General features: G+C 49.7%; 1 protein-coding gene and 1 non-coding gene across 2 annotated transcripts; one reads left to right on the top strand and one right to left on the bottom strand.

Annotated features, from left to right (window-relative positions):
- On the top strand, positions 1 to 25,872 carry Atp1a2 (ATPase Na+/K+ transporting subunit alpha 2). Its single transcript, NM_012505.3, has 23 exons — positions 1 to 119; positions 4,260 to 4,364; positions 4,554 to 4,613; positions 6,503 to 6,706; positions 7,094 to 7,207; positions 7,420 to 7,554; positions 8,577 to 8,694; positions 10,245 to 10,513; positions 11,328 to 11,526; positions 11,641 to 11,750; positions 11,937 to 12,071; positions 12,763 to 12,952; positions 13,067 to 13,242; positions 17,016 to 17,152; positions 17,604 to 17,754; positions 17,850 to 18,018; positions 18,220 to 18,374; positions 18,703 to 18,826; positions 19,013 to 19,158; positions 19,350 to 19,480; positions 21,541 to 21,642; positions 21,788 to 21,879; positions 22,962 to 25,872. The coding sequence occupies exons 1-23, from the start codon at positions 108 to 110 to the stop codon at positions 22,988 to 22,990; spliced, it is 3,063 nt and encodes a 1,020-aa protein (NP_036637.1). The 5' UTR covers positions 1 to 107; the 3' UTR covers positions 22,991 to 25,872.
- A 124-nt stretch (positions 25,873 to 25,996) lies between these two features.
- Positions 25,997 to 26,301, bottom strand: LOC148001815 (signal recognition particle RNA). The gene has a single exon (XR_015636397.1).
- Between the last annotated feature and the right edge of the window lie 1,099 nt (positions 26,302 to 27,400).

Raw genomic sequence — 27,400 nt, 5'->3', positions numbered from 1 at the left:
CTCTGCCTGTCTGCCAGGGTCTCCAGCTGCCCCAGACAGGCGGTGTGGTCTTGGGATCCTCCTGGTGACCTTTCCAGCCTAGGTCCCCTCAGCCACTCTGCCCCAAGATGGGTCGTGGGGTGAGTATCTTCCCCAAGATCAGGGGCCACTCTCTGGAGGGTGGAGTAGAAATGGGATGTGGAGAGGGTGAGAGACGCTGACTGAACTGCGTGGGATGGTTTGAACTTGGAACTTGTCTCCCGACTTCACATGCATGTGGATTCATTTCATGGTGCTCAAGAACCTAAAGACTGTCAGGTTCTGCAGCCACCCTGCTCTCTGCCTCTCCCACAAGGAGCCCAGAAACCACCCAAGTGCCCTTCCAGACCTCCCCCGCTCTCCACCCCCTCATCTTCTCTCCCCAGATCCCTCCTCTTTCTCCACAGCTCCTAGCTTCCCAGCTGAAGGGACTTTGGCATTGTTCGTTCGCTGCTGTCCTTGTTACACACCGAAAATATCTATTGCTCTGAGGTCCTTAGCCCAAGAGCACAGGGGCCAGCCTGGGGTCGGGAAGGAGCTGTGAAACACCACACTCCTGGAGCCACCTAGCAGTTTATTACACCAGCTCTCAGAGCAGGGCATGCCAGAGTCAACTGGGAGAGACGGAGCAAAGATGTATCCCCAGCCCTCACCCCAGCACCCCTCCAGATGTCCCCAGCAACACTGTCCTGGGCTCCAGGCCATAGGCTTTGGGGACCTTTCCAAAGGCTGCTGAGAACTGCCCCTGCCCATGGCATTCTGAAGCAATGGATCTGCCAATGAAAAGATTAACAGTCATGTCTGGGCGAGCGAGTACAAGGCTTCCCAATTCTTAGAAATGAAATTCCCATATGAAGCAAAGGGACCCCGAACCCTTTACATACTGTGCTTGGCAGCCTTCCTTCTGTGGAACACTGGCGAAAGAGGGCATGGAGGGAAAGGGCTTGACAGGCCATTGCAAAATGTGAGGAAGACAGTGCCACAGGGGGGCTGTGGGCCAACTTCTGGGTCCAAGGAAGAGTCAGGCAAGGACATGTTGTTGCACTACGCTGAACAGCTGGAAAAAACTCTGATCCTGGACACCAGGGGTCCAGAGCTGGGGTGGGAACTGGAAATAGAAGAGTGTTGCGCTCCTATGCATACGTGCATCTGTGTGTGTGTGTGTGTGTGTGTGTGTGTGTGTGTGTGTGTGTGTGTGTGTGTGTGTGAGTGTGTATGTGTCCACAGCCTCACAACAGCATGTTCTCAGAAGGCGAATTTGCAAATGAAGAAAGAGCCTTTGAGCATACAGGGTCATGAGTGGTGGAGGGTAAGGTGAGGGCTGTGAGCCCACCCTCAGGAACTCTCTATGGTCAATGGGCTTCCCTGAGGAAGAGGCTTAATCAAAATAAGCCACACTGTCCAGGGACCGCCAGCAATATCTTTCCTGCTCCCCATAGAAAGAGCAGATCCAGCTGAGGGGCAGAACCTCTGAGAGGCCAGAGCCAATGAGGTCAGGCAAACCCTACCTCCATCTAAGTAGAGAGAAAGAGCAGACACTCCTCAACCCTCCTCTCTCTACCTTAGAGTAAGGTGGACCCAGCTCACAGAGTTCTATCTACTTGGAAAATAATTTGACCTTGACATCCCCATTCAGAATTCTCCCCTAGTACCCTTGCTGGGTCCAGAACCTGTGGCATTCCTAACCTAGCGGCTGTGTGCGGTGTGAAAAGCTGGGTTAAGTCTGGGAGTTCAGGGTCCTACCTACAAGGAAAGCCCTGCAGAGAACAATCCCACTCCCCACGCTCCACTCCGTGGTCTGCTTCACCTTCCTTCCAGTCCATGGCTCCGTGAAGGCAAAGGGCAGCGTGGGAGCTGGGGGAAGGAATCACAGTAGTGGGAGGGAGCCAAGCCTCCTCCAGAGGCTGAGGTGGGGGTGGGGGGAGCACTGGCTGTTTTCCAGCTACCCCCACTTTGTCCCAGTCTGAAAAAGAACTCTCTGTTCTCCTGCAGCATTGAAGAACCAGAGAGAGGGCCTTGTGCTAAGGGAGGGAGGGGAGGCCAGAGGGGGAGAGAGGGGTCCCCACTTCCTCTTTCTTTCTTCCCTGGGCAGCCACTGGCCCCAAATCTCTGCAGGCTCCTGGCCATGGAGTCTGAGGTCCTTGCCAGGACAGGAGGAGGGGGGAAGAGCAGCTTTGCACTTGTGGGAGAACAGGGTGGGAGCTGGGAAGAGAAAGAGCCACATGGAGTTATTTAGCTCAGCCACAACTCTGACACACCGACATGTAAGGGCCAGCACATTTCTCAGAGATGTGTACTTGTTTGTTTGAGACAGGATCTTACTATGTAGCCCAGGCTGGACTCCAACTTCCAATTTTCCTGCCTCTACCTCCGCGGGTATTATGGGATGTACACATCACCAGTCCCGGCTCCCTAAGTGGCATTTGATTCTCATTTTAACGTCTCTTATTTAATATCGAATGTGCAGAGGCTTCCCTGGGCTCTGCTGTTCGGCCTCTAGCCCAAGCCTCCCACCTCTCAGGCCCCCAAGGACCACACTGAAGTCTATCCAGATGCTTTCTCAAATTCAACCCCTTGGTGGCTTCCTATCCTCTGATCAGCCAGCCTCACCAAGCGTGGTAGAGGGCAAAACATTTCAATTTACCCAACTTAATGAAGCCTCTTGCAACCCCCCAGGGAAGGGAAAGGTAGAAATACTTCTGAGCTTTTTTCAACTCCTTTGGATGACCATTTCAGCTTCCCCCAAGATGCTTGGCCTTCAGAAGCTCAAGACCAGATTGCATCTTGGGTATTTCAGATAGAGATGAAAGCATGACGGGTCGGTCTTCTTTTCTAAATGGAGCGTGTCTGAGTAACACAGTCTCCAAGAGCACTGCATCTTGAAACAAATGCCCACCTTGTATTGTATGTCCCATGCCCAGCATTGCTCTGGATTTCACTGGACAGAATTCTATTACTCAGGGTGCTAAGCTAAAGATTCCTTATGATCACAGCAGCTGCCATAACTCCCAGATGGCTCTGATGTTATTCTGGAGTACCAAGGACTCAGAGGACCACAGCCACATGCTGGTGAAATGGCAGGTCCATACTGATCTGCATTTGCCCCTAGAACATACACTCACTACGAGAGTCAGCCCTGCCCGCTGGGAGATGGTGCTGAAACAATGTATCACTCTAAGGATGTGGGATGCGGATGCTGAGGGAGGGTGTCCATGGGTGGAAGATTCGTGAGAACTTCCTCTACTTTACCCTCACCTTTGCTGTTAGCCGAAAATCTGCTTAAAAAATACCCGACTAAAAACAAAAACACCCCCCAAATACATTATCTTGAAAAACAAAATAAACAAGCAACCCCCTCACCCCCACTGACTCTCCTTTCTACCAGGTATTCATTCATTCTTTATGGAAAACACAAATCATAACCACAGCATCAAAACCCACTCTTAAAAGCTCAGTGTAGCCTTTAAGGCCCATAGAAGAGCCAGAGGGACCAGCTATCCCCAGTCTCCTGAGGGAGGTGGAGGGACATGGAGAGAGACGATGATATTTTGTACACTAACCATAACACCAGGCCTTTCCTAGCCCCTGCTTAACCCCTTGCTCCAAGGCTGTCTCCATTTGAATGAAGAATCCTCACCATCTCCCCAAAGAAACTTCTATGTGACCCTGAAAACCTACAGTGGCCCTGAAAAGAAGGGCAAGCAGGGACCTCAGAAGATTACTCTTAAAAACATCGAGCTGACCTGGACAGATCCCCAAGGCTGACCCTGACTTACATGACTTCTGTCTCTATTTACTCTCATATATATTTCTTGACAGAGGGAACTCAATTATGCTTTGAAGTTGCCTCTGTCCCATCCCGGGCAAGCTGCCCAGCAGGCTGGTAAGGGTTCCCAGCATACCTTGGGCTCCCATTTTACAAACATACTTGAACCCGTCCCTCATAGCTTCTCAGCCCATCATCTCTACCTAGTCCATTTCCACCACCAAGCCTGCTTCTTTTCCTGCCTTCCTGGGACTTTTACTCTACCCAGTCCTTCTCTCTAAAGTAGACAGACCTCCCTACAGAATACCCCAGCCATCAACGCAATCCCTCTCCCCACCCAGAGTCCCCTCAAATCACATAGGATGATCTTTTTCAAAATGTGTGCTGCTTCTAATGGTATGACATCCTGGATGACTGGTGTGAACAGGCTCCCTCCAGTCTCCCTGATTATCTGGGCCCTCCCTTTCTTTTGCAGGCAGGGCGTGAGTACTCGCCTGCCGCCACCACTGCGGAGAATGGGGGTGGCAAGAAGAAACAGAAAGAGAAGGAGCTCGATGAGCTGAAGAAGGAGGTTGCCATGGTGAGGACCACAGTGCTTTCAGATCACAGGGCTATGATATGGAGCAGCAGCCCTGCTCTGGTAGTCACACACCGGCAGCCATGAGCACCCAAAGGAGCTCTGTACCCAGGCCCATGCTCCCCACATAACCCTGTGTCCCAAAGTGTGCCTAGCTCCTTTCCAAAAGTGTCTCCATTTCCCTTTCCCCAGGATGACCACAAGCTGTCCTTGGATGAGCTGGGCCGAAAATACCAAGTGGATCTGTCCAAGGTGAGTGGAGCTATGAGGTGAGAGAGGCAGGCAGCTTCAGGAGGGAAATCCCCAAAACTAGAACACAATGCTCTTTGCAAGTGAGGGAAGCAGCCCAGAGAGGAGAGACTTACCTACGGTCATGGGATTAGTTGGTGGCAAGGCCAGAAGTAGACTTTGGACCTCTGCTTCCCCCTCTTTCCCCATGTATCTGGAATCTAGAATTCCTTAGAACCCAGGGCCCCAGACCCTGGCACGGCTCTGTGCTCCTCCTCAAGCAACTGCTCTCAGAGATGACAGGCATGGACCAGCAAGGTGACTCATCCCTGTTGTTATAGTACTTGCTGGCTCCTGCTACATCATTGGCTCTGTAATAAGATGCAATGCAGACATTTCTTTAATCCTCACCATAGCTCTGTCAGGCACTGTCAGCCCGCTTAGTAAAGCAAGGAGACTCAGGAAGGGAGAATGACTTGCCACATCTGTACCCAGGCCCATGCTCTCCACGCCTCCAAGTGTGCTCAGTTTCCTTTCCCAAAGTGCCTCCATTTCTCCTTCCCCAGATGACCACAAGCTGTCCTTGGATGAGCTGGATTATATAACAAATGCAAGCCACACATCAGATTGCCGAGCTCATCCTTAAGAATTTTTAAAAATTGTTTCTCAAAGCTAGGTGTTCTGGTGCACACCTATTACCCCAACTACTTAGGAGACCAAGCAGGGAAGATTGCAAGTTCAAGGCTGGGGCAGACAACTTAAGAGTCCCTGTCACAAAATCGAAGAGGGCTCCAGATGTAGTAAAATGGTAGGGTGCTGTGTAGCTCGTGTGATGCCCTAAATTCAACCCTTAGTGTAAAAAAGTTATCTTCCAAGTGCTATGGTGGTCAACTGTAGTCTTAGGTACTTAGGAGGTTAAAACAGAAGGAACACTTGAGTCCAAGAGCTCAAGACCATGGTAGACAAGCTATTGAGATCATGGCTCAAACAAAAACATTGTTCAAGCTAGCAAGTCCAAGGCCAGTTTGGGCTATAAAGTAACTTCCAAGCTAGAACAATACCCTGTCTCAAAAAGACAAAAGATACAAAATTTTATGGTCAATATCCTTGACCCACTCCTTTCTGTCTCTCTGCTTAAACTGCTATGCTCCCATTCTTTAACCTTACTTTATTTTCTGTGACACGTTTTCCACTCTCTAGCAACATTGTATAGTTGTCACTGTGGTTTCCTCTTTAGATTGTGGGTGGGTACTTTGTTGATCTTGCTTGTCTGGAGAGTGCCAGGCATGCAGTTGGAGCTCAAGGCTCACATGTAAAGTCGGTGACTGTGCGACATGAAGATCAGTAACACGTGGTTCCTGCTCGAAGTCAGTAGCAAACATTTCAAAGACAAAAACCATACAAACAGAATTCCAGGGCAATATAGTAAGCACCCCTCTAGAATCAAACATGGGAGACTACCTGGATCCAGAAAGAGGCCTTTAATCTAGCGAACCTGGCTAGGCTTTCTTTAAAAAGTCATGGGTGGTTGCCAAAACTGCGTGACACTTAGGGTCAAAGCTGTGGGGCTTTTTCCGGAGCCCTGGAGAAAGGAAGGATCTGCAGGAAGAAAGGAGGGTGGTCAGACAAGGAATCTTTCCGGTGTGCTTATGCATGCTGTCCCAACAAAAACATCTTTCAACCCAAGAATAACCAAGGTGGAGCCACAGTGGGAGTCCATTTTAGCCTTCAAGGCCCTAGTCTCATTATGGACACCAGTTTCTCTGTGTGGTCCCTGGTGTTGGTCCCACCCCTTCTGACCAAGGAAGATGTTTCTCCCTCCAGAGGAATATCATTCTCCAAGATGCCCAGAGGTGTGATGAGGGTTGGGTTTGTTCCTTATGCCCACCCCCACACCTTTCCTCACTCCCCAGGGCCTCACCAACCAGCGAGCTCAGGATATTCTGGCTAGAGACGGACCCAACGCCCTCACTCCACCCCCTACAACTCCTGAGTGGGTCAAGTTCTGCCGTCAGCTTTTTGGGGGCTTCTCTATCCTGCTGTGGATTGGGGCGCTTCTCTGCTTCTTAGCCTATGGTATCCTGGCCGCCATGGAGGACGAACCATCCAATGACAATGTGAGCCCAGCACCTGACCCCTGGACTGGTTCACCGCCCTGCCCCCCTCCCCCTCAATCCCAAATAAAGTGATGGGAGGGTTTAGGAAACAAGATCACTGGCCCAGTACCTCAGGCTGAATTGAGGCTTCTGTTCAGACCCATGAGACACCCTCCAACACATGTGGTCAGCAATGAGAGAGACAGTCCGCCATATTCCTCCCACTAATAGGCTGGTGTGTATCCCTGGGTCTTCACTCCTAGAAAAGCCAGAGCCATGGGAACTCTCTTCTTAACCCCTTCCATGCTAGGAATGTGGGTTAGAAGACTAGGGGTGCTCATCCCAAATGTCACCCACCCCTGGACGTGACAAATGGCAGGTCTTTCAAACTCGCTCTCTCCGTACCAGTTATATCTAGGTATCGTGCTAGCAGCTGTAGTTATCGTCACTGGCTGCTTCTCCTACTACCAGGAAGCCAAAAGCTCCAAGATTATGGACTCCTTCAAGAACATGGTGCCTCAGGTAGATGGCAGGGACTGGCTCCATCCAAGTTGGGACGTAAGGTTTCCGAGATGGTCCATCTCTTTCTGTCTTGTGTTCTGAGGCGGGCAGAAATACCCTTGTCAGCTCTCCGTGCCAGAACCCAGTTTTGTTGCTATGAGATGTGGGGGTTTCTTCTTGGAGAGTAAAGGTAGAAATGAACAGTTTGTGACGGGCTCTTGGCCTTTCCACAGCAAGCTCTGGTCATCCGAGAGGGAGAGAAGATGCAGATCAATGCAGAGGAGGTGGTCGTGGGAGACCTGGTGGAAGTGAAGGGTGGAGACCGTGTCCCCGCTGACCTCCGGATCATCTCCTCCCACGGTTGCAAGGTGAGGAGGTCACCTGGAGCAAGGGGTTGAGTTTGTACAGTTAAGAAAGGTCCACGTGAAAGTTTAAAAGTTAAAAAAAAGGGCTGGAGAGATGGCTCAGGGGTTAGGAGCACTGGCTGCTCTTCCAGAGGTCCTGAGTTCAATTCCCAGCAACCACATGGTGGTGGAAACTGATGCCCTCTTCTGGTGTGTGTAAAGACAGCTACAGTGCACTTGTATACATAAAATAAATAAATAAATAAGCAAACCTTTAAAAAAAAGTTAAAAAAAACCCCAATTGCAAACATCAAGGTCTTCCAGCATATGATGGCTACATGCTACCTCTATGTATCTATTAGGAATGCTCTATGTCCTGGGATTTCTTTGACCTGGCCACTTTATAGCTATTCTATATTGAATACCATTTCTATGATAGAAGCCTTTACCTACACTAATTTCACTCTGAGAGATTCCAGGCCAGCCTGGGCTACAGAGACCCCCCCTCCTAATAAATAAAATTTAAGGAAAGAAAGATGAAGAAGCTGGATGTGGTGGGTCACACCTACGATTGCAACCCTCCACAGGTGGAGGGTAGAATCAGGAAGATGGAGATTGGTTCAAGGTCCACCCAGCCTGGCTACACAGAGAGGGTGTCTGGGAACAGGGGGCATAATTACAAAGGCTGCTATCTGTTGCAGCCCGGTAACCCTGGGAGGCAGCATTTTCACAGACAGCCTTGGTGGTGTCTCTTGAGTCGTGCAATGCAGTGACCCTGCTAACATCCCCCCTACTTTACAGGTGAACAAAGGCCTTGTGGGTTAAGTAAATAACTCAAAGACATTAAAAAAAAAAAGGCAGGAAGACTCAGTCATCCATACCCAAGTCGGGGTGATAGCTGAGTAATGTCATAAATATGTGATGAGGGCAAGAGTAATTTTGTCCCTCTTGTCATGAAGATTGAGGGGAGTTGAACCTGGCTCAGGAGGCAGCTGTGTGCACAAAGTGCTGCTGCCAGTTTAATGACCTCGCATCTCCCTCCTCAGGTGGATAACTCATCCCTGACAGGGGAGTCGGAGCCCCAGACCCGGTCCCCTGAGTTCACCCATGAGAATCCCTTGGAGACCCGCAATATCTGTTTCTTCTCTACCAACTGTGTGGAAGGTGAGAAACTAGCCTCCCGAGAAAACTCCTCATTCCAGCGCGGCGCAGGGAAGGGGCTGACTCCTCCAACTGTACTTATTTGGCTAAAGCGCCATATGTAAAGGTTGAGGGCACAGGGCCCTGATCGTTGCTGTAGTCATCTCTGGAGAGCAGGGCATTGGCCCAGGGCAGACTGACTCTGCTGGAAGTCACCTCTCTACAAGAAAGCTCTCAGTTCTGTTGATCTCCAGACTGAAAGCCTTCTACAAATCCCTCAGATGGTGAGTCAAGATGTCCCCTCACCCAGCTGTTAGGAGCATGGAGGTCAAGTGAGGTCTTCTAGTTGGTGGTTCTGGACCAGCCAGTGAGCTGAGTCAAGGCCGACTCTGGGAAGGAATCCAGGGGTAAGAGATGGTAGGAGAGAGAGGTGTGCCTGGACCACAGACCTCTCACAAGGTGATAAGGAATACCCTCTTGCATTCCAGACCTTCCCTGGCCCTCCTTCTCCTCAATACATTGGTTCTTTGGGCTTATTTCCTTCCGTCAGAGAATCGGAATTACAATAAAAGTCATTACACATTAAATTTCCTAAATGTTTAATGTGCTGCGATTCTGATTTGTCATGCCTTTCCCATAACTGAAGGCATTTGAAAGGTCAGATAAGGTATCCTTATTGCTTATGCAGCTACTAGCTCTGAAGAGAGGACAAGGAAAGAATGCAAGTCACATCCACGCCAGCTGTGTTACAGGCGATAGTTACAGCCCACTTGACTACTGACTCCTAAGTAGGAGTTCCGATGGCATCTGAACCCAGATTTGGCTGACTTCAACATGCGTGCTGTCCCCAGGGTACCACACCTCCTTTCCCAAAGACCCTTATAATGTCACATGTTTTAGATAATCACAAGATTATTTTATAGATTATAAATGTATAGAATAAATATGTAGATATAAATATGAAGGCTAAAAGGTTATTTTAGTGAGAAGGTCTTGGTTTTTCTAATTGAAAAATCTTTCATAAGTGTGTGTGTGTGTGTGTGTGTGTGTGTGTGTGTGTGTGTGTGTGTGTGTAAGTGAGCACACTCACGTCACAGTGTACATGTGGAGGACCTGCAGAACTTGGTTCCAACCTGGGTCATCAGGTTTGGCAGGTAGGAGCCCTAACACACTGAACCATCTTTCTGGCCCAAGAAAATCTTAAAAACCAATAAATAATTTACTTCTGTTTGTAATATGCTTTGGAAAAATATACCTAGTATAAAATTGATTTGCTGAAATGTTGTGAGCAATTTTTATTTCATTTATTGAATCTCTTCAATTTGAACTTCAGTAATACTTGCAAGATGTCTCCTCAGGCCCAAATATAAAAGAAAACAATTCGCCACTGTATTAAACCTAAGAATGGTGGTCTAGGCAGGGAGGTCCATGCCTTGTTTACTAAAAGTGGCCTCCAGGGTTTGAACCTTTGACTCATTTACTTTGTGATGGTTTTGTTTCCTTAGAAAGCGTGAGGAGATGTCAGTCACCGGTGAGTCCGGGGCACTCATCCTCTGCTCTTTTCTTCATGGCAGGCACTGCCAGGGGCATTGTGATCGCCACAGGTGACCGGACGGTGATGGGCCGCATAGCCACTCTTGCCTCTGGCCTAGAGGTGGGACAGACGCCGATAGCCATGGAGATCGAGCATTTCATCCAGCTGATCACGGGGGTGGCCGTGTTCCTGGGGGTCTCCTTCTTTGTTCTGTCGCTCATCCTGGGCTACAGCTGGCTGGAGGCTGTCATCTTCCTCATCGGCATCATCGTAGCCAACGTCCCCGAAGGGCTCTTGGCCACTGTTACTGTGAGTGGGTGAGGCTGATGCCTTCAGTGTCTCTGGCCTTCTCCCTATTCGATACAGACAGTGGCTTATTGCTTCTCAGCAATGTTCTTCTCTTCAGGTCCCTGCAGTCACATCGAGGACGCTGTACACAGAAATTGTTCAGGGCACGCCTCGGAGTCTTAAGATGAAAAATTGGGGGTTGAGCTGTAGCTGAGCATTTGATTTCTCTTTGGGGGCTTGTCACGGTCGTGTCCCTCACCATCTGTGCGCTTGTCTCCTGATGCAGTCTGGGGTTCATCCTGTCTCGTGTGCTATAAAGACTCTTTCAAAGGTCACCAGTGACTAACTAGCAAATCCACTGACATTTCTCGGTTCTCATCCTTAACTCTGCTGCTGAAATGAATACTTCTGTCCACCTTCTTGTCCTCTGTCCTTCATCAGCCGCTGTGATGTGTCACCACCCTGGTTCTCCCATCCTCTGCCCTCACAGCAGCTCAGTGGCTGTCAAGCCCCAGCCTCTGCTTTCTTCCTTGCTGCCCTCAGAGAAAACCATTTTCTTCCACAGTTTCTGTTGTCGCTTCTATGTGGGTGGTTGTCACATCTCTGTATCTGTCCTGGAGTCAGATATCGTCAGCTTTCTTCCAGGCATTTACCACTGATATCCCTAAGAACCTATTTAACACGCCTAAAGTTGACCTGCCACTGTTTCTTGCTAGGTCCCACACAATCTTTTGAGTGGGGTTAACGGAAAAGGATTAGAGCTTCAGAATGGGGAAAGTCATAGACAGCTGTCACTCTCGACTTGGCCGTTCTAATTCTCCTCTCTGTGTCCCAGGTGTGCCTGACGCTGACAGCCAAGCGCATGGCTCGCAAGAACTGCCTGGTGAAGAACCTGGAGGCGGTGGAGACGCTGGGCTCCACGTCCACCATCTGCTCGGACAAGACAGGCACCCTCACCCAGAACCGCATGACGGTGGCTCACATGTGGTTTGACAACCAGATCCATGAGGCTGACACCACTGAAGATCAGTCTGGTGATTGGGTGCTCCAGAAAGGGTGAAGGGAAGTGGATGGTCCTGAGGGAGAGGGAGACCAGGGTGTGAAAACTCTCTAATGGAGAGCCAAGCTTCTCCCTCCTTTCTTGCCAGGGGCCACTTTTGACAAGCGGTCCCCGACGTGGACAGCCCTGTCTCGGATCGCTGGTCTCTGCAATCGTGCCGTCTTCAAGGCTGGGCAGGAGAACATCTCCGTGTCTAAGGTAGGGGGCCAGCCAGAGAGTGCAAACAGATGTGTTAGAGGGATGTTTCCCAAGTCCCCTTGCAGATACCCAGCTTTCCTCTCACATCCCGTAGCTGCCTTGGTGACCTCAACTGACGCTGTCTCCTCCATCCTCCATTCCCTCCCCTCCCCCACCGTGACACTGAACTCCCTCTTCTTCTGGCAGCGGGACACAGCTGGTGACGCCTCTGAGTCAGCTCTGCTCAAGTGCATCGAGTTGTCCTGTGGCTCAGTGAGGAAGATGAGGGACAGGAATCCCAAGGTGGCAGAAATTCCCTTCAACTCTACCAACAAATATCAGGTCTGGCTGGGCTGCTGGGACAGAGAAAGTGGGGGACGAAAGCGGGGAGAGTGGGTGAACGGAGACTCAATAGCAGAAAGAAGGGATGGGGTATGTCTGAGGGACATGCTCTCCCACCTCAGTCCTAGGACAGCTGGCCCGACCGCATCACTCTGTAACAGGCAAACCTTACCTCACACAGCTTAGCACCTTCTCTTCTTCACATAGACCCCATCCACAGGCCATGGTCCTTCAACACTGCCATCCGCATGACTAACGCGCACTTCCGTAACGCTGCACTCCTCCTCAGCCTTTAGACACTTCTTTGTGCCAAGAATAGCCTCAGGTCTATTCTGCATGCACCGTGGAGGGAAAGTCCCCCCATCATTGGAGACTAGGGGACGCTAGTGAAAGCCATCCACCCCTTAGCACAGTGCCTATCCCGACTGATCCTAATGACTATTTGTTGAATGAGTCACTGTTCTATGGAAGTGACTCCATAGAACTCCATGGATTTTAAGACTCCGGATGACAAGCAAACACCCCCCCACACACACACAGAGTTTCTCCTTTGTTGACAGTCTTTGATGGATGAGAGTTAATGTTATTAAGGAAGGTTTCCTTCAAAGCAGCTGCTATCTGACCCTAGGCTAAGCAACAGAGCCACCAAGGTTATATGGCTCCCTCTGGTAACTGCCTTTCTCTTCTCCAGCTTTCCATCCATGAGAGGGAAGACAGCCCCCAGAGCCATGTGCTGGTGATGAAAGGTGCCCCGGAGCGCATCCTGGACCGATGCTCTACCATCCTGGTACAGGGCAAGGAGATCCCTCTTGACAAGGAGATGCAAGATGCCTTTCAAAACGCCTACATGGAGCTGGGAGGACTCGGGGAGCGAGTGCTGGGTAAGGACGCAGAAAGAGGAGCAGGGCTGAGAAGGTGGAGCCTTGGTGGTGTCTCTAGCTGCCAGGCAGCCACTCACTGTACTGCTCTCACTCCTCCCTCTTGCTCCTCCTCAGGCTTCTGTCAGCTGAACCTGCCTTCTGGAAAGTTTCCTCGGGGCTTCAAATTTGACACGGATGAGCTGAACTTTCCCACAGAGAAGCTCTGCTTTGTGGGGCTCATGTCTATGATTGATCCCCCCAGAGCAGCTGTGCCAGATGCTGTGGGCAAGTGCAGAAGTGCAGGCATCAAGGTACTGGCCTCCTTCCTACACACACACACACACACACACACACACACACACACACACACACACACACACCCGTGTCCTTGTATGCCTGGTGCCAGAGGTCAAGCGACTGCAGCAGCTGTGTCCTGAGGAGACACAGGCTCCTGGTGGCCTCCTTCCCACTGACCCAGAGGAGTTATCCATCTGCAGGGAGAGGCGCATGCCTGACAAGAGCGCTCATTTCTGTCTTTTGCGCATGCCTAGCATCTAGTCCAGCTCACTGCCCCATCTGCATGGGCCCCCTCCCTCCCCACCTCATTCAAAGCACCAGTCAACACTCCTGGCATGGATACTTAGTTATCTGACTGCCCCACTACTGCTCAGTCTGTCCATTTGGCTAACTTTTTTTTTTTAAGATTTATTTATTGTATATGAGTACACTGTAGCTGTCTTCACACACACCAGAAGAGGGCATCGAATCTCATTACAGATCATTGTGAGCCACCATGTGGTTGCTGGGATTTGAACTCAGGACCTTAGGAAGAGCAGTCGGTGCTCTTAACCACTGAGCCATCTCTCCAGCCCCGGGTCTGTCCATTTGGAATGGGACTAGTAAGCTCTTGTCTACACCAATGGGCTCCTCTTAGCACTTCATATTCTCCTCTCTCACCCAGGATCCCCCCTTTTCCGCCACTGAATTCTTGTCCAAGTGCGGTCGGTCATTTATCAATGACTACTCTCTTCTATTCTTCTATTTGTTTGGTTTTACTGCTTTCCGATATTCATCAGGCATCTTTGACATCCTCCTTTTCTAGTCACCAATTCTGGTCCCATCGCTTTTACAATTTTTTAAACAATGCAACTCAGCCTGCCCCCCAAAAGCAAAGTCTCTGTATCCCACAGAGGATACAAAGATGAGTAGAAACTGAGCTCAAGATCTCTCTGGGTGGGGGACAGATGCTTCTAAGCACATCACAGAACAGTCACAATTGGTTAGATGCCCAATAGTAAGTCATTTTAACTTTTTACATGCCTCAGACACTACTCTTAAGCACTGGGCATGGCTGTCTTCTGAGTAAGCACCAGCATTTCCCTGTCACAGAGAGAGAAACTGAGGCACAGAGTAGCAAGCCCGAGACTTAGTAAGTTGCTAAGTCAGAATTTGAAACCAGGCAATCTGTTTCTTAACCATCACACCAGGAAGACTCGGTGCTCTGTGTGTGTGTGTGTGTGTGTGTGTGTGTGTGTGTGTGTGTGTGTGTGTGTATGTTGAATGCAATTAGAACTCAGTATGGAAAATAGGCATTATTACCCCCACTGAAAAACAAACACGGAGAAACTCGGAGTTGGTAAATAGCTTGCCCAAAATAGAAATGTCGTAAGAGGTGAGATGGGAATAGGATGCCCAGTTGGCTTGTCTGGGAGCCATCCTCCTTCTGCCCAGTCAGGTGCCTCTCGGCATGATGAGAAATGGCACAGCGGCTGGGCAAGGGCTCTGTGGAAAACCAACTGGGAACTGTTAATTCTGCCTCAGAGAACCAGACAGGGTTTAGCAGAGGGGATGATATTTGACCTGGGCCTTGAAGGCTGATGAAGATTCAGTAGGCTCGAAAGGAAGGGGAGCAAGAACAGTATGTACCCAGATGTGCCCACACTCTCAGGGGTGTGCAGGTCAGCAGGGGGAGAGACGATGGGGGACTCCTGGGAATTAGGACTGAGACACTGGGTCAGGGCCAGTTGGAAGGATTTCCTTCAAATGCCAGACTTGTGTGCCACAGAAGGCCATAGATGTCACAGAGATAGCTTTAAGGCTACCTAATGGAGGACGGACGAGATTTGGGCAAGAGCTGAAGTCAGGGAAACAGGGAGACAGATTAAGACAGATTGAAGATGCACAGTAGCCCAGGCCAAGATGAGGATCTGAACACGACAGCGAGATAGGGAACAGAGACACAGAGTTGCATTTGAGAAGCATTTTGAGAAGTTGGTGAGCATGGGGTGCAAAGCTATGGGAGAGAACAGGACAGAATGGGTAGAACAGATGGTTCTAAGAGGAGGGGAGGAGCCGGAGGGTGAGCTGGGAGAACTGAGTATCTCAGCTTGGACCTTAAGCTTGAAGCATTTCTAAGGGGTGGGGAGGGGGAATGAGCATCTAGAGATAGGAATATAGTTTAGAGTTCAAGAAAGGAGGTCAGGACTGGAGATTTAAATCTCATTAGCACATGAGTTTAGGCTAAAGGTTTATTAGAGTATTTTATTACACTGTTCAGGAAGCAAACAGGAGTCAAGGAATGAGACCCTAGGTCCACCGACATTTCTGAGGAAGTGGAGAAAGAGAAGGGAGGGCGATGGGGCAGTAAAATGCAGCTAACATTTATTGTCTACATAAAGCCAGCCTGGGATGATTGTGGACCACCCCCTCCATTGTGCTGAAACAGAAAACTGGCTCCTCTAAGTTCCAACAGCTGGGAAATGCTCCTGTCCCAAGCCAGGACTTGCTCCATTCTGCCACCCTGAGGAAGCTGACTGAGCACGCAATGGAGTGGGGGATACAACTGGGGCAGAGACGAAGGAGGTGCAGAAACCAAGAGAGTGAAGGGTTTCGATATATTAGGGAGTCAAGGACAATGAGGTTTGAAGAGACACTTGTTTTTCAGTAGGAAGGTACTTTGGGGGTAGTTTCAGGTTAATAATAGGGGTGGGAGAGAAGGCAGTGGGGCCTGAAGACGTGTGTCTTGCTTCAGATCTGTGGGACTTCTACAAGCCCACATATGCAAATCTGTCCTCTTCTAGCTTGGCTCACTTTATGCTGATAATAGCCTCTTCCCAGGCATACGCCCTTCTCATCCCACTCCATGTATTGTGCAACAGTAAGAAAACATTAATTATCCCGGCGAAGGCACGCCTTGCCTCCCCCCACACTATGCAGGACAGTTGGAAGCAGACGAGCGTATCAGCGGTTGGACACTGTGTCCATCTTAGCCCTGCTCTACTCACTGCACTGTTGCAGTGACCACTGGAGACACTGGGGAAACCAAACCTTTGTTCTGGGTTCCTGTGACCCTGAAGAAACCATGAGTGCTCCCAAAACGTTGGTCTTTTAACTGTATTGGGGGGGGGAGGGGCTGACAAAGGCTGGCGAGGTAGCTCAACCGTTACGAGCACTCACTGCTCTTCTGGCCTCCAAGGGCACCAGGCATGTACATAGTACACAGACATACAGACAGACAAAACATCTCTATACACATAAAGTAATAGAAGAAGGAAGAGGAGGAAGGAAGCTGATAAAAAGGAGTGCCTGGCCAGCTCTGACTGTCTCATATCCACGTAGCCAAACTCCTGAAGCAGTCTCCCAGACAACTCAGGCAGGACCCTCACAGTACACACATAATCCCAGCACTTGACAGTCGTGGGCAAGAGGATCCTGGGAGTCTGAGACTGGTGTGGGCTGCATACCTCAAGATCTTGTCCTAGAGAGACTGGAGGAGAGAGAGGGGATGGGGAACATAGAGTAAGCAAGCAAGTGACAGACAGACAGACAGGGTTGGGGAAGAACACAGACTCTCCTCTGCCAAGGGACCCTCATTAACCTGTCATAGATGGTTTTTTTGGGGGGGGGCTTCTCCCTCTGAACACAGTTTGTTCTATCTCTTGCCCTTACTGCCAAACACACACACACACACACACACACACACACACACACACCCCTAGTAGTTTATCTTGACATAATTTGGAGAGAGGAATGGGGAGGGAGAAACCAACATAGCTTTCTCTTTCTGCCTTCTCCTTCCTATCAGGTGATCATGGTGACTGGGGATCACCCTATCACAGCCAAGGCCATTGCCAAAGGTGTGGGCATCATATCAGAGGGTAACGAGACTGTGGAAGACATTGCAGCCAGGCTCAACATTCCTGTGAGTCAAGTCAATCCCAGGTGAGGCCATTACAAAGACCCCATCGCTGGCCAACACATCACCTCCCAGAGAGGCCCTGGGTGTTCCTTGAGCATCTCTGGGACCCATAGACTAAGGTTTTTCCTTTAACAGCCCAACAGCTGGTTCCTCAGACAAGCTTGTGCTCAGGCTGTGTCACCTTGGAAACATCTTGCAGCCCTGAACTTCCATTTTCTCAGTTATGAGATTAAGATGCTGTCCACACTGCAGGGTTGCTATAGGGACAGGACCTGCCTAGCAAACAGAGCCTTATGCTTGCATGGGTAGGATGTCTCCTCTCAGAGAAATAGCAGGACTCGGCTTCACAGAAGGGAGCACAGAAGCAAGATGGAGTCCCACCTCCCAGAGAAACTCAGGCACACAGCGGGCAGGGAGGGGCAACAGGACTGGCCTGAGCGTAGATGGTCAGATGTCTCTGCCCCTACCCTCCAGAGAAGCCAAGGCATGTGTAGTGCACGGCTCAGACCTGAAGGACATGACTTCAGAGCAGCTGGATGAGATCCTCAGGGACCACACGGAGATCGTGTTTGCCCGGACCTCCCCTCAGCAGAAGCTCATCATTGTGGAGGGCTGTCAGAGGCAGGTGAGCAAGACGGCAAGAGGCAGAGACAGGGCAAAGTCAGGAGCCAGACAGACAAGGACTCTTCTCAAGGACCTTCGGTGTCTTCCCCATGCCAGGGAGCCATCGTGGCAGTGACTGGTGACGGGGTGAACGACTCCCCCGCGCTGAAGAAGGCTGACATTGGCATTGCCATGGGCATCTCTGGCTCTGATGTCTCTAAGCAGGCAGCTGACATGATCCTTCTCGACGACAACTTTGCCTCCATTGTGACGGGCGTGGAGGAGGGTGAGAAAGCGGTGTGGGCTGTGTGACATCCAGGATGTCTGAAGCCAGACCTTCTGCTTCCTCTGACTTTTACTCTAAGATTCCAGGCTGCTTCGGGTTTTAAACCTTCCTCTTAGAAAATTGAGCAGCCAGCCGAAGTCCAGGGGCTGGGGTGGGGAGGGTCCCTCTAATCTCCCTGATGCCCTTAGAACCTCTCCACAGGGCGCCTGATCTTTGACAACCTGAAGAAGTCCATCGCGTACACCCTGACCAGCAACATCCCTGAGATCACCCCCTTCCTGCTGTTCATCATTGCCAACATCCCCCTTCCCCTGGGCACCGTGACCATCCTGTGCATCGACCTGGGCACAGACATGGTGAGGACAGAGGGCGGAGTCGAGCCAGACCAGGCAGTCCCACAGAATAGGGGTGGGGTGAGCAGCACCAGGGCATCTGACCAGACCCTGACCAGTAGGCAGCAGATCATCACAGGCCTGGAGGGAAATAGGAAGTTTCCTTTTCACCACACTGCAGTACCGGGGATTGAACCCAAGACTCACTCAATGCTAGGCAAGCACCCCTAAGCTATGTCCCTCGTGATAACAGGATCTTAAATACCAGTGTACTGAATTCTGTTGGCACTTCACTGAGCGGTTTCACAGAGCTCTTCAGATACCTTCTCCTCCCCATGTCCTGTGTGTACAGGTTCCTGCCATCTCATTAGCATACGAAGCGGCTGAGAGCGACATCATGAAGAGGCAGCCACGGAACTCCCAGACGGACAAGCTGGTGAACGAGAGGCTTATCAGCATGGCTTACGGACAGATCGGTGCGTCAGGGCTCGGGAGGGTAAACCCCACCACCACCACCACCACCACCACAGGCTGCTTCTAGTTCCTGAGAGAGATGAGTGACGTTTCAGGAAAGAGTCCAGCTCCATCTCTGTCCCCAAGGGATGTCCCTTTCCCTCTCCTTTCTCTACTCAGGTCCTACCTTTTGCTTATACTACTTCCAGGCATGATCCAGGCTCTGGGCGGCTTCTTCACCTACTTTGTAATACTGGCAGAGAACGGCTTCCTGCCATCGAGGCTGCTTGGGATCCGCCTTGACTGGGATGATCGGACTACCAACGACCTGGAGGACAGCTATGGACAAGAGTGGGTGAGTGGGGCTGTGCAAGCGTGATGCTAATAAGAAGGGATGGGGCTGAGGCCCTGGCAGGAATTGGCTAGGAGCAGCCTGGGGGTAGAAGACGGTCACGTGCTGGGTTTAACAACCGCCTAAAGCATGCTCTTTCCTGGCACCATGCCTTCCTCTCACACTTTACCTTCTCCTGCCTCTCTTCTGCCCAGACCTATGAGCAGCGGAAGGTGGTGGAGTTCACATGCCACACGGCCTTCTTTGCCAGCATCGTGGTTGTGCAGTGGGCTGACCTCATCATTTGCAAGACCCGGCGCAACTCGGTGTTCCAGCAGGGCATGAAGTGAGCACCTATCACGATGAGGCCCTACCAGGCAGAGTCCTGTACACATGGGCACCAACCCTCGTAGGCCAGGATTCCAACGCCAGCTCACCTTAGCTGCCAGGGCTCAGGTTTGCTAAGGAAGTGTCTGGTTGTAATAAGTACTTAATCATGGCTGTGTTTGAAACAGACCAAAAAATGAGGACAGAATGGCAAGGCTCTTTCTACTGAGTTGTAACATTGCTCCGAGAGTTACTTTGTTATCGCTTCCTACCTTCACATTCATCTTCCTCGTTTTCTTCTCACCCTTCTTCCTTCCCCTTCCTCTCCCATTCCCTACTAAAATGGCGCCTAGCCACATCCTCTCCCCAGTTCTGGGTCAAGTCTCCTGTACTCTACACCAACACTTAGCAGGTAGCTGGGTTTATAGCACTCGTCTCATGTGCTGCGTCTGCCCAGGGGCATACTCAGGCCTTCCTACAGTGTGGCAGCGTGTACCAGGGAGTGAATCAAGTGTCTCATTCTAACCTCACAATGGCTCCTCCAGGTGGGTACCGTTGTACACTGTGTGGGCAAGAAGCTCCCCGAGGTTAAATGGTTAAGCTGATCAGCTGCTGATCAGGGCTGTCTGGGTTGGTCTCTCCACCCCACACTGCAGTAGCCTGCCTGTCGTGGGTATATCTGTCACCTCGACCACTTGTGATTTTAACACAGATGGTGGCAGAGTACTGAAAGGGCCAGGCTTTTTTTATTTTTTCTACAATAAAGAAAGGCCACCATTCCCCACGTTTTGTCCTAGGGAATCTAAGAAATTAGGCCCAGTGCTGTACGAGACATTCGTAAGGAAGCATGTGGGAGACGCAGCAAGGTAGAGACAGAGCCAAACTGATTAAGTCAGTCCACAGAGAGGCAGACAGGAACGAAACAATATGACTCTGGCTAAGCACAGGAAGAAGCATTGAGACCCACAAACCCACCTCGCCAGAGGCAGCCTCAGAGTACCCAGGCCTCACCTTCTGTCTCAGCTCACTAATAGTCCTCAGACATACTCTTCGCAACATTTCAAAAAGAGATATGCTTTTACTTACAAGAATCTGCCAGGTTTCCCAGTGGGTCATCCTTAGATAATCCCCAAGAAGACAGTGATGGCAATTAATCCATAATTCTGCTTGGAATCCATGAATATTTATAATATATTTTAATATATTCATCACTAACAAGTATAATTTGGGAGGCAAAAAATCAATTAAAATGTGGGCTGTGTGGAAGAGGCACAATGAGAGACGCATTCCTATGTCCTCCTCAGGCACTGCCTCATGCTTTTTGTAACCAAAGGAAACTTGTCTTCTCTTCCTCTTACTATACGTAGAGAGCAAACACACGGCTCCAAGAAATGAGGCACTCATCAATCACCCAAAGTCAGGAAGGGACGAAGCTAGCCATAGAGTTGACAGATCTGACTCTAGAAACTGCCCTCAGAACTTTGCTCCGTCCTGCTTTTGAATTCTGATGCAGAGAATCTATGGTAACCATCTCCTGTGTGGTCACACGGGAGCAAGCATTGGCTGGGATCAGTTTCTCCCAAATAGCCTCTTGAGTCAGTGTCTGTGATAAGCAACCACTCAGGTCAAAGGAGATGCTGAGAAACAGAAGACATCCATGGGCTCTGTCCAGAGCAGCTTTTAAAGCATCTTGTTGAGAAGATGATATTTTCCCAGTTCACGGGCCTAGAGCAATAACAATATTATATGTTGTCTATGGGTATTATATTAACAATATTGATATTTAACAACAATATTAAATGTTGACTACTATTTCTCTGGCACAGAATTACATAGAACTATTTAACGAGTATATGTATATGTATATAAAATAGACAGTAACCAGAGGTGAACAGAACAAGCAGAAGAAAACATTTGTTTTCTTTGGTTACATAAACCATGAGAAAAGGTCTGAAAAGGACTTGGATGAAGACTGATTCCCCACATTTCCTTGTGCTCCTTCCCTTCTGCCCCCAGGGGAGTCCCTGGAGCTCTCCCTCCAGACGTCCTCCCACAACGCTGCCTTCTTTGTCTCTCTAGGAACAAGATCCTGATTTTTGGGCTGCTAGAAGAGACGGCTCTGGCTGCCTTCCTGTCTTACTGCCCGGGTATGGGGGTGGCCCTCCGAATGTACCCACTCAAGTGAGTGTCTCTCTAGGTGACCGAAGGAGTGGTAGCAGCAGAGAAATCTTAGGCTCCTTCTAGGACCCAAGAATGACTTTAATTCTACCTTTGTGACACTGTGCCGCTCTCTGAAGGTCCTGACACTTCCCTCTGTTGCTTGCAGGGTCACGTGGTGGTTCTGTGCCTTTCCCTACAGTCTCCTCATCTTCATCTATGATGAAGTCCGAAAGCTCATCCTGCGGCGGTACCCTGGGGGTAAGCATGTCCACTCTGCAGAAGTCTGTCTGACCTAAGGTCCCAGCAGCCCTGAGCTACCGCCCGCCCCAGCCTCTTCCTGTAAACTATCTAACTTAAGGTCCTTTAAGGTCTCCACTTTCCTCTAGAGCAGTGGTTCTCAGCCTTCCTGACGGTTTGACCCTTGAATACAGTTCCCCATGTTGTCGTGGCCCCCAACCGTAAATTATTTCCGTTGCTACTTCATAACTGCAATTTTGTTACTGTTATGAATTGTAATGTAAATGTCTGTGAGACAGCAGTCCTTGGGAGGCCTTTGGGCCTAGCCTAGTACTTGTCTTGACCTTCGAGTTTTACTTTGACCTGTGAAAGTGTCATTTGACCCCCAAAGAGGTCATGACCCACAGGTTAAGAACTACTGCTCTAGAACCACAGGTTTTAACTGTCAGATAGAAAGGCCCTTCAAGGTCATCTAATCATCTATACACTTGATGATAAAAAAAGGATGCCCAGAGGTGACTTATCTACTACGAACACAGGGCTCCTGATTCCCAGGCATCAACTAAAATTTAGTTTGTTTTCCCTAGAAATATCATTGAGCATTTGCTGGGTTGAAATGGATAGCCTACAAACCACAGGCCCACATACAGTGTTTGGTGTTCAGTGGCCCAATAGGTTGCGTGTGTGGTTTTCTAATGGGCCCAATAGCTAAACTTTGATATTTTCACATAAAATCTGAAAACTGATTTTTAAAAGAAATAGTAAGGATGTCAGTCTTCGTAGCCACGGTGGGACAGCTGCCTCCAGGAGAGTCTGGGAGGCATTTTCAGCCTCTACTGAGTGAAATACAAGTTTACCCTGAAAACAGACTTGTCCCCTCCCTCCCAGTTAAAACTATATAGCCCACCCAGCAGGCCGGGGGCTGTCCTTTTCCTCTGCCCTACTCTCCTGGCTTCTCCTCGCTGACCTCAGCTATTCAAGCCCTGGTCTAACCTCAGCTATTCAAGCCCTGGTCTAACCCCAACTACTCAAGCTATAGGTGGGGTTGATCGTTTACCTCTTTTTATGCTCCTACTGCAATCTTTATCCCATCTCTCCAACAGGCTGGGTGGAGAAGGAGACGTACTACTGAGCTCACCGACAAAAGGAAGAACAGGGGAGATGGGGTGCTCCAGAGGGGCTGGTGGGTGTTGTGGTGAAGGGAAGGGCTGGGGAGACACAAGGAAGCGATGGTGGCGTGAACTCAGTGGGTAGGCTTGGGTAAATAAACTTGAGGAGACTGCTCCAACTGCTCCATAGGTCCCGCTGTGAACCCTAAGACAGTGCATGTTGGGGTCGCCTCCTCAGATCCTTCCCGTCCCACTCTCCCACATTGTCTACATTTTCTGAAGAACCGGGGGTCGCCCTAGCCCTCCCTGTGTCCCAGTCCTTCACCCTCACCTGCATTATTCCATTATTCAAACAGATCAACACCCAAAGGTTAATCCTGTCTAACCCTGGAGGAAAGCCTGTCAGACCACCAGTACCCACCACTACCACCACCACCACCACCACCACCACCACCACCACCACCACCACCACCACCCCCTGTTCACTCCTCTTCCCATTCTTGCCTTCCTCACCTTCCTGCCTGAGTCTTCCCTTGCTCCTCCCCTTACACCTTGAAAACACAAAATTCTGCTTCTGTGAGTGCAAGAGCCTAGGGCCAGAAAAGGAAGCCAGTTGGAGAGATGGGGCCTGTCTCCCAGCCAAGACCAGTCAGGAACCAGAGGGGAGCTGGGCTGGCAAGTGGAGGTTGGGGTGCACTGGCTGAGAAAGAAAGAAAGGAAGGAAGGAAGGAAGGAAGGAAGGAAGGAAGAAAGGAAGGAAGGAAGTGACCACAGGTGTGTCATCTCCAGCCTTCAGGTATATGGGACAGGCTCTGGATCTGTGAGAGACTTAAGAGACTAGCACACCAGCAGACCAAATTCCCATCTCATCAGACTAGCAGTAAGTGCCACCCAGTGCCCCTCTGACCCTTGGGTAGTGGTCCTCTCTGTCCACAAGGCTCAGATTTCACAGAAGGTTCAGCTATCTCAACCACATACTCTTGGGAACACCCCCCTTCTTTAGAATAATTAGTTCTCTGGGGCCTCGTGCTGTTCTGAGAGCCCCATTAGCTGCCACTTCTCCTCGTGCTCTCTCACTGCCTTCTGCTTCCTACCCACCTGCTGAACCCACGTTATGTCCAGTATCGCCTTGCTTGTCCTGAAAAAGGATCTCTTGGCCATTGGCAGGAATCAGTGTAGAAATGTTTCCAGGACATCCCTGACTTTCGGGAACATGCAGAATCAGTGTAGCTCATGACACAGTCAGAAACTTTAGACACAAGAGAAATTCTTAAGAGACCTATGCACCTTTGACCTCTCAGATTGAGACAGGAAGCTGGCTTCAGGTTCCTATGGCATAGAGTTATCTTTCCTTACTCTCTTCTCAACCTAACGTATTCGCTCTTCAGACAGCTGCCTGTTCTCTAATCCTGGCCTAGAAAGCATAGCATAGATGCACCTGGATGAATGAGGGAAGCAAGAGAGAATCAGCAAGGAAACTGGAAGGCTTGAGGTGGGAATATGAAAGTCAAGACAAGCATCAAGCCAGGCCCAAGGGCCTCCCAAAGGCTACTGTCTCATCGTGGTGGATGGAGTTTTGCCTTACCCTAAATACCTTGAAATTTGTCAGTCATGCATAGCCTTCAGTCGGAAGTCTAAATGGGACACCGTATTTATTTGGGCCTGACTAATTTGAGATCACTGACTTTGAACAAAAGTTTACCTTTGCACAATCAATAAAATCATCTGCTAGGTAATTCAAGAGCATAAACGATACTGCTAGGAGCAGCATAGTTAGTTTCAAAGTATGCTTTCCGAGCACTTTAGCAATCTCCCTTTAGAATCAGGAAGTGCATAGGCTAATTACTATCAGTCCCGATATATTTGTTAAAGGAACACCTACAAGATCCTTACTGGTGACCTTCTGTGAGACACTAGTTTGAGGCACTACATGTGTACTTGAAAATAATAAAGTTGCATTTCTTTATGAATAATTAAGAGCCGTTGCTTCCATGGTTGATTTCTCTACTCCATGTTGGCCTTCCCCTCAAACTGTGGTACTGGAGGTATGCAGGGAAGGACTTGGCTTGTTAGGGAAACTGAAAGAAATGGCAAATGTCGGGGTTGGGGATTTAGCTCAGTGGTAGAGCGCGTGCCTAGCAAGCACAAGGCCCTGGGTTCGGTCCCCAGCTCTGAAAAAAAGAAAAAAGAAAAAAAAAGAAATGGCAAATGTCCAGAGTGGCAGGGAAAGAATCCTGCCACAGACTGCGCTCTGAGGCAGAAGAAGTTAGGTTTCTATTCCCTCTTCCTCATAGCCAGTCCCACCGGGGAGCCATAAGAGTTTGTCCAGGACAGTGAAGAATGGCTATGGGTCTATGAAAGGCAAGAACGTTTCAGTTTCTTCTTTTTCAGACCAAATCAGTCCACTCCCAATCATAGGGTCGTGGACTGGAGGTTTTGTTCTGGGGACACGACAGGCAGTACAACAGTGCTGACCAATAGTCTACACTGTACACAGAGCCATCTTCAGGCAATGAGGTAAAACGCATACAGCTTTGAAATCTACCTGAGTAGGTGCCAGCGACCTTCTTGCACAGTGTGTATGAGATGGGCAGAGGAAGGGACACTGTGCACTGAGGTGAGGACCAGTAGGGTGACGCGCAATCCTGCAGGGGTCAATGGGGATGGGAGACAGAAAGACACTGGCTCTTACAACATACATCTGAATCTCAGAGGAACCATGAGACGTCTGCTTCAACCCAAGCTGTGCACCAGCCCTTTTGTTGTAACTCTCACTGTAGTCATGGTGGTGGCACTTGTCCTAGAGGCTGTCAGGGTGACTGCCACTCACTCAGTGCCTTTAAAAATACCAGTTTTCTTTGAAATGGTTAAGAATAAAACCAGATTAAAGTTTACTTTGACCTCACCTTGGGGCCTTGGTTCTTGATGGATCCTCTACCAAGAACACTTTTCTCTTCCATGCCTGGCTTTCCTGCCTCATTCAGACATTAGCTTAGACATTGAGTTTTCTGGGAAGCACCCTCATAGCTACCCTCAAGATGCTAGCATTCCTGACATTTATTTTCTATTCAATGTGGTTTTATTCATGAACACTAACTCCTGATCAGTGCAGGAGTTTCGACCCACTCTGTTTCTGACCTAGGCTGGTTCCCCCCTCCTTAAGCAAACTGGTGGTTCCCTGCTCCCGTAAGGTCACCATATTGGTGCTGGACTTAGTGTGAACACCTGATTGGCATAGTGCACTATAGTCCAGAACTCTTGAACTCAAGGGATCCTCCTTGAGTCTCAGCCTCCCTAATAGCTGGGACTACAGGCATGTGCCACCAAGCCAGGCCATAAACACTAACTCAAATTTAGGTTATGAAAATGGATAGATGGAAGGATGAATGGTGGACGGATGGATGGATACGTGAATGGATGGATATGATATGTTAAGTTGTACGTACATAGCAGTGGCTGCAGAGACAGCTCACTGGTTAAGAGCACTGAATGCTCTTTCAGAGACGAACAGGGTGCATTTCAGTTCCCAGCATCCATGTGGTGACTCACTGTAACTCCAGTCCCAGGTGACTCAACATATCTTTCTTTTTCTTTTTGCCTCTGTGAGCAGTGCATGCACATGGCACACAGACATGCATGTAGGCAAAACACCCATTGTCCTAGTCACTGTTGTACTCCTGTGAAGAGACACCATGACCAAGGCAACTTTTTCAAAAGGAAGCATTTAATTGGGGCTTGCTTACAGTTTCAAAAAGATAGACCGCTGTCATCACGGCAGGGAGCACGGCAGCACAGAAGCAGGCATGGTGCAGGAGAAGGAACTGAGAGCTACACATGCAGAGAGAGAGAGAGAGAGAGAGAGAGAGAGAGAGAGAGAGAGAGAGAGAGATCAAGCCTAGTTTAGGCTTTTGAAACACCAAAGACTATCCCCAGCCTCTTCCAACAAGGCCACACCTCCTAGTTGTTGACAACAGTCCATCACTGGGAACCGAGCATGCAAATACGTGAGCCCACAGAGGCCAGTCTCACTGAGACCACCACACCCATACACACGAGATGCATGAATATAAGAAAAAAAATGGAGAGACACGTCTGCCTGCTAGAGGATCTTGGCCAATGAATAAGAGATTTTGCTGGATGCAGTGCCAGAAAGTAGGTCCAGGTTTCCACCTCGGAGGAAGAATTCCACACAGCACGACTCCTTTACCAAGAGAACTAGAAAAAGATGACAGGCTGAAGGATCAAAATTCTAAGAACGCGCCCCAAAATGGTAGAAATTCGATAGCTCAATATCAACCACAAAGGAAGATGTTGAACAAAAAGATTGTTATTTTTTCCTTCTGAAACAAGGTCCTCTGTGTGGCTCTGGCATGCCGGAATCTAGAGATGTAGACTACACTGGCTTCAAACTCGGATCTACTTGCCTATGCCTC

Source organism: Rattus norvegicus, chromosome 13 (assembly GCF_021556685.1).
Source record: "Rattus norvegicus strain SHRSP/BbbUtx chromosome 13, alternate assembly SHRSP_T2T, whole genome shotgun sequence".
NCBI classification, from domain to species: Eukaryota; Metazoa; Chordata; class Mammalia; order Rodentia; family Muridae; genus Rattus; species Rattus norvegicus.
This window is presented reverse-complemented; position numbering and strand designations above follow the sequence as displayed.

Coding starts and splice junctions, on each gene's coding strand:
- Atp1a2 (NM_012505.3), top strand. Junction 11,751..11,936: donor AGAACATCTCCGTGTCTAAG/GTAGGGGGCCAG, acceptor TTCTTCTGGCAG/CGGGACACAGCTGGTGACGC. Junction 12,953..13,066: donor ACTCGGGGAGCGAGTGCTGG/GTAAGGACGCAG, acceptor GCTCCTCCTCAG/GCTTCTGTCAGCTGAACCTG.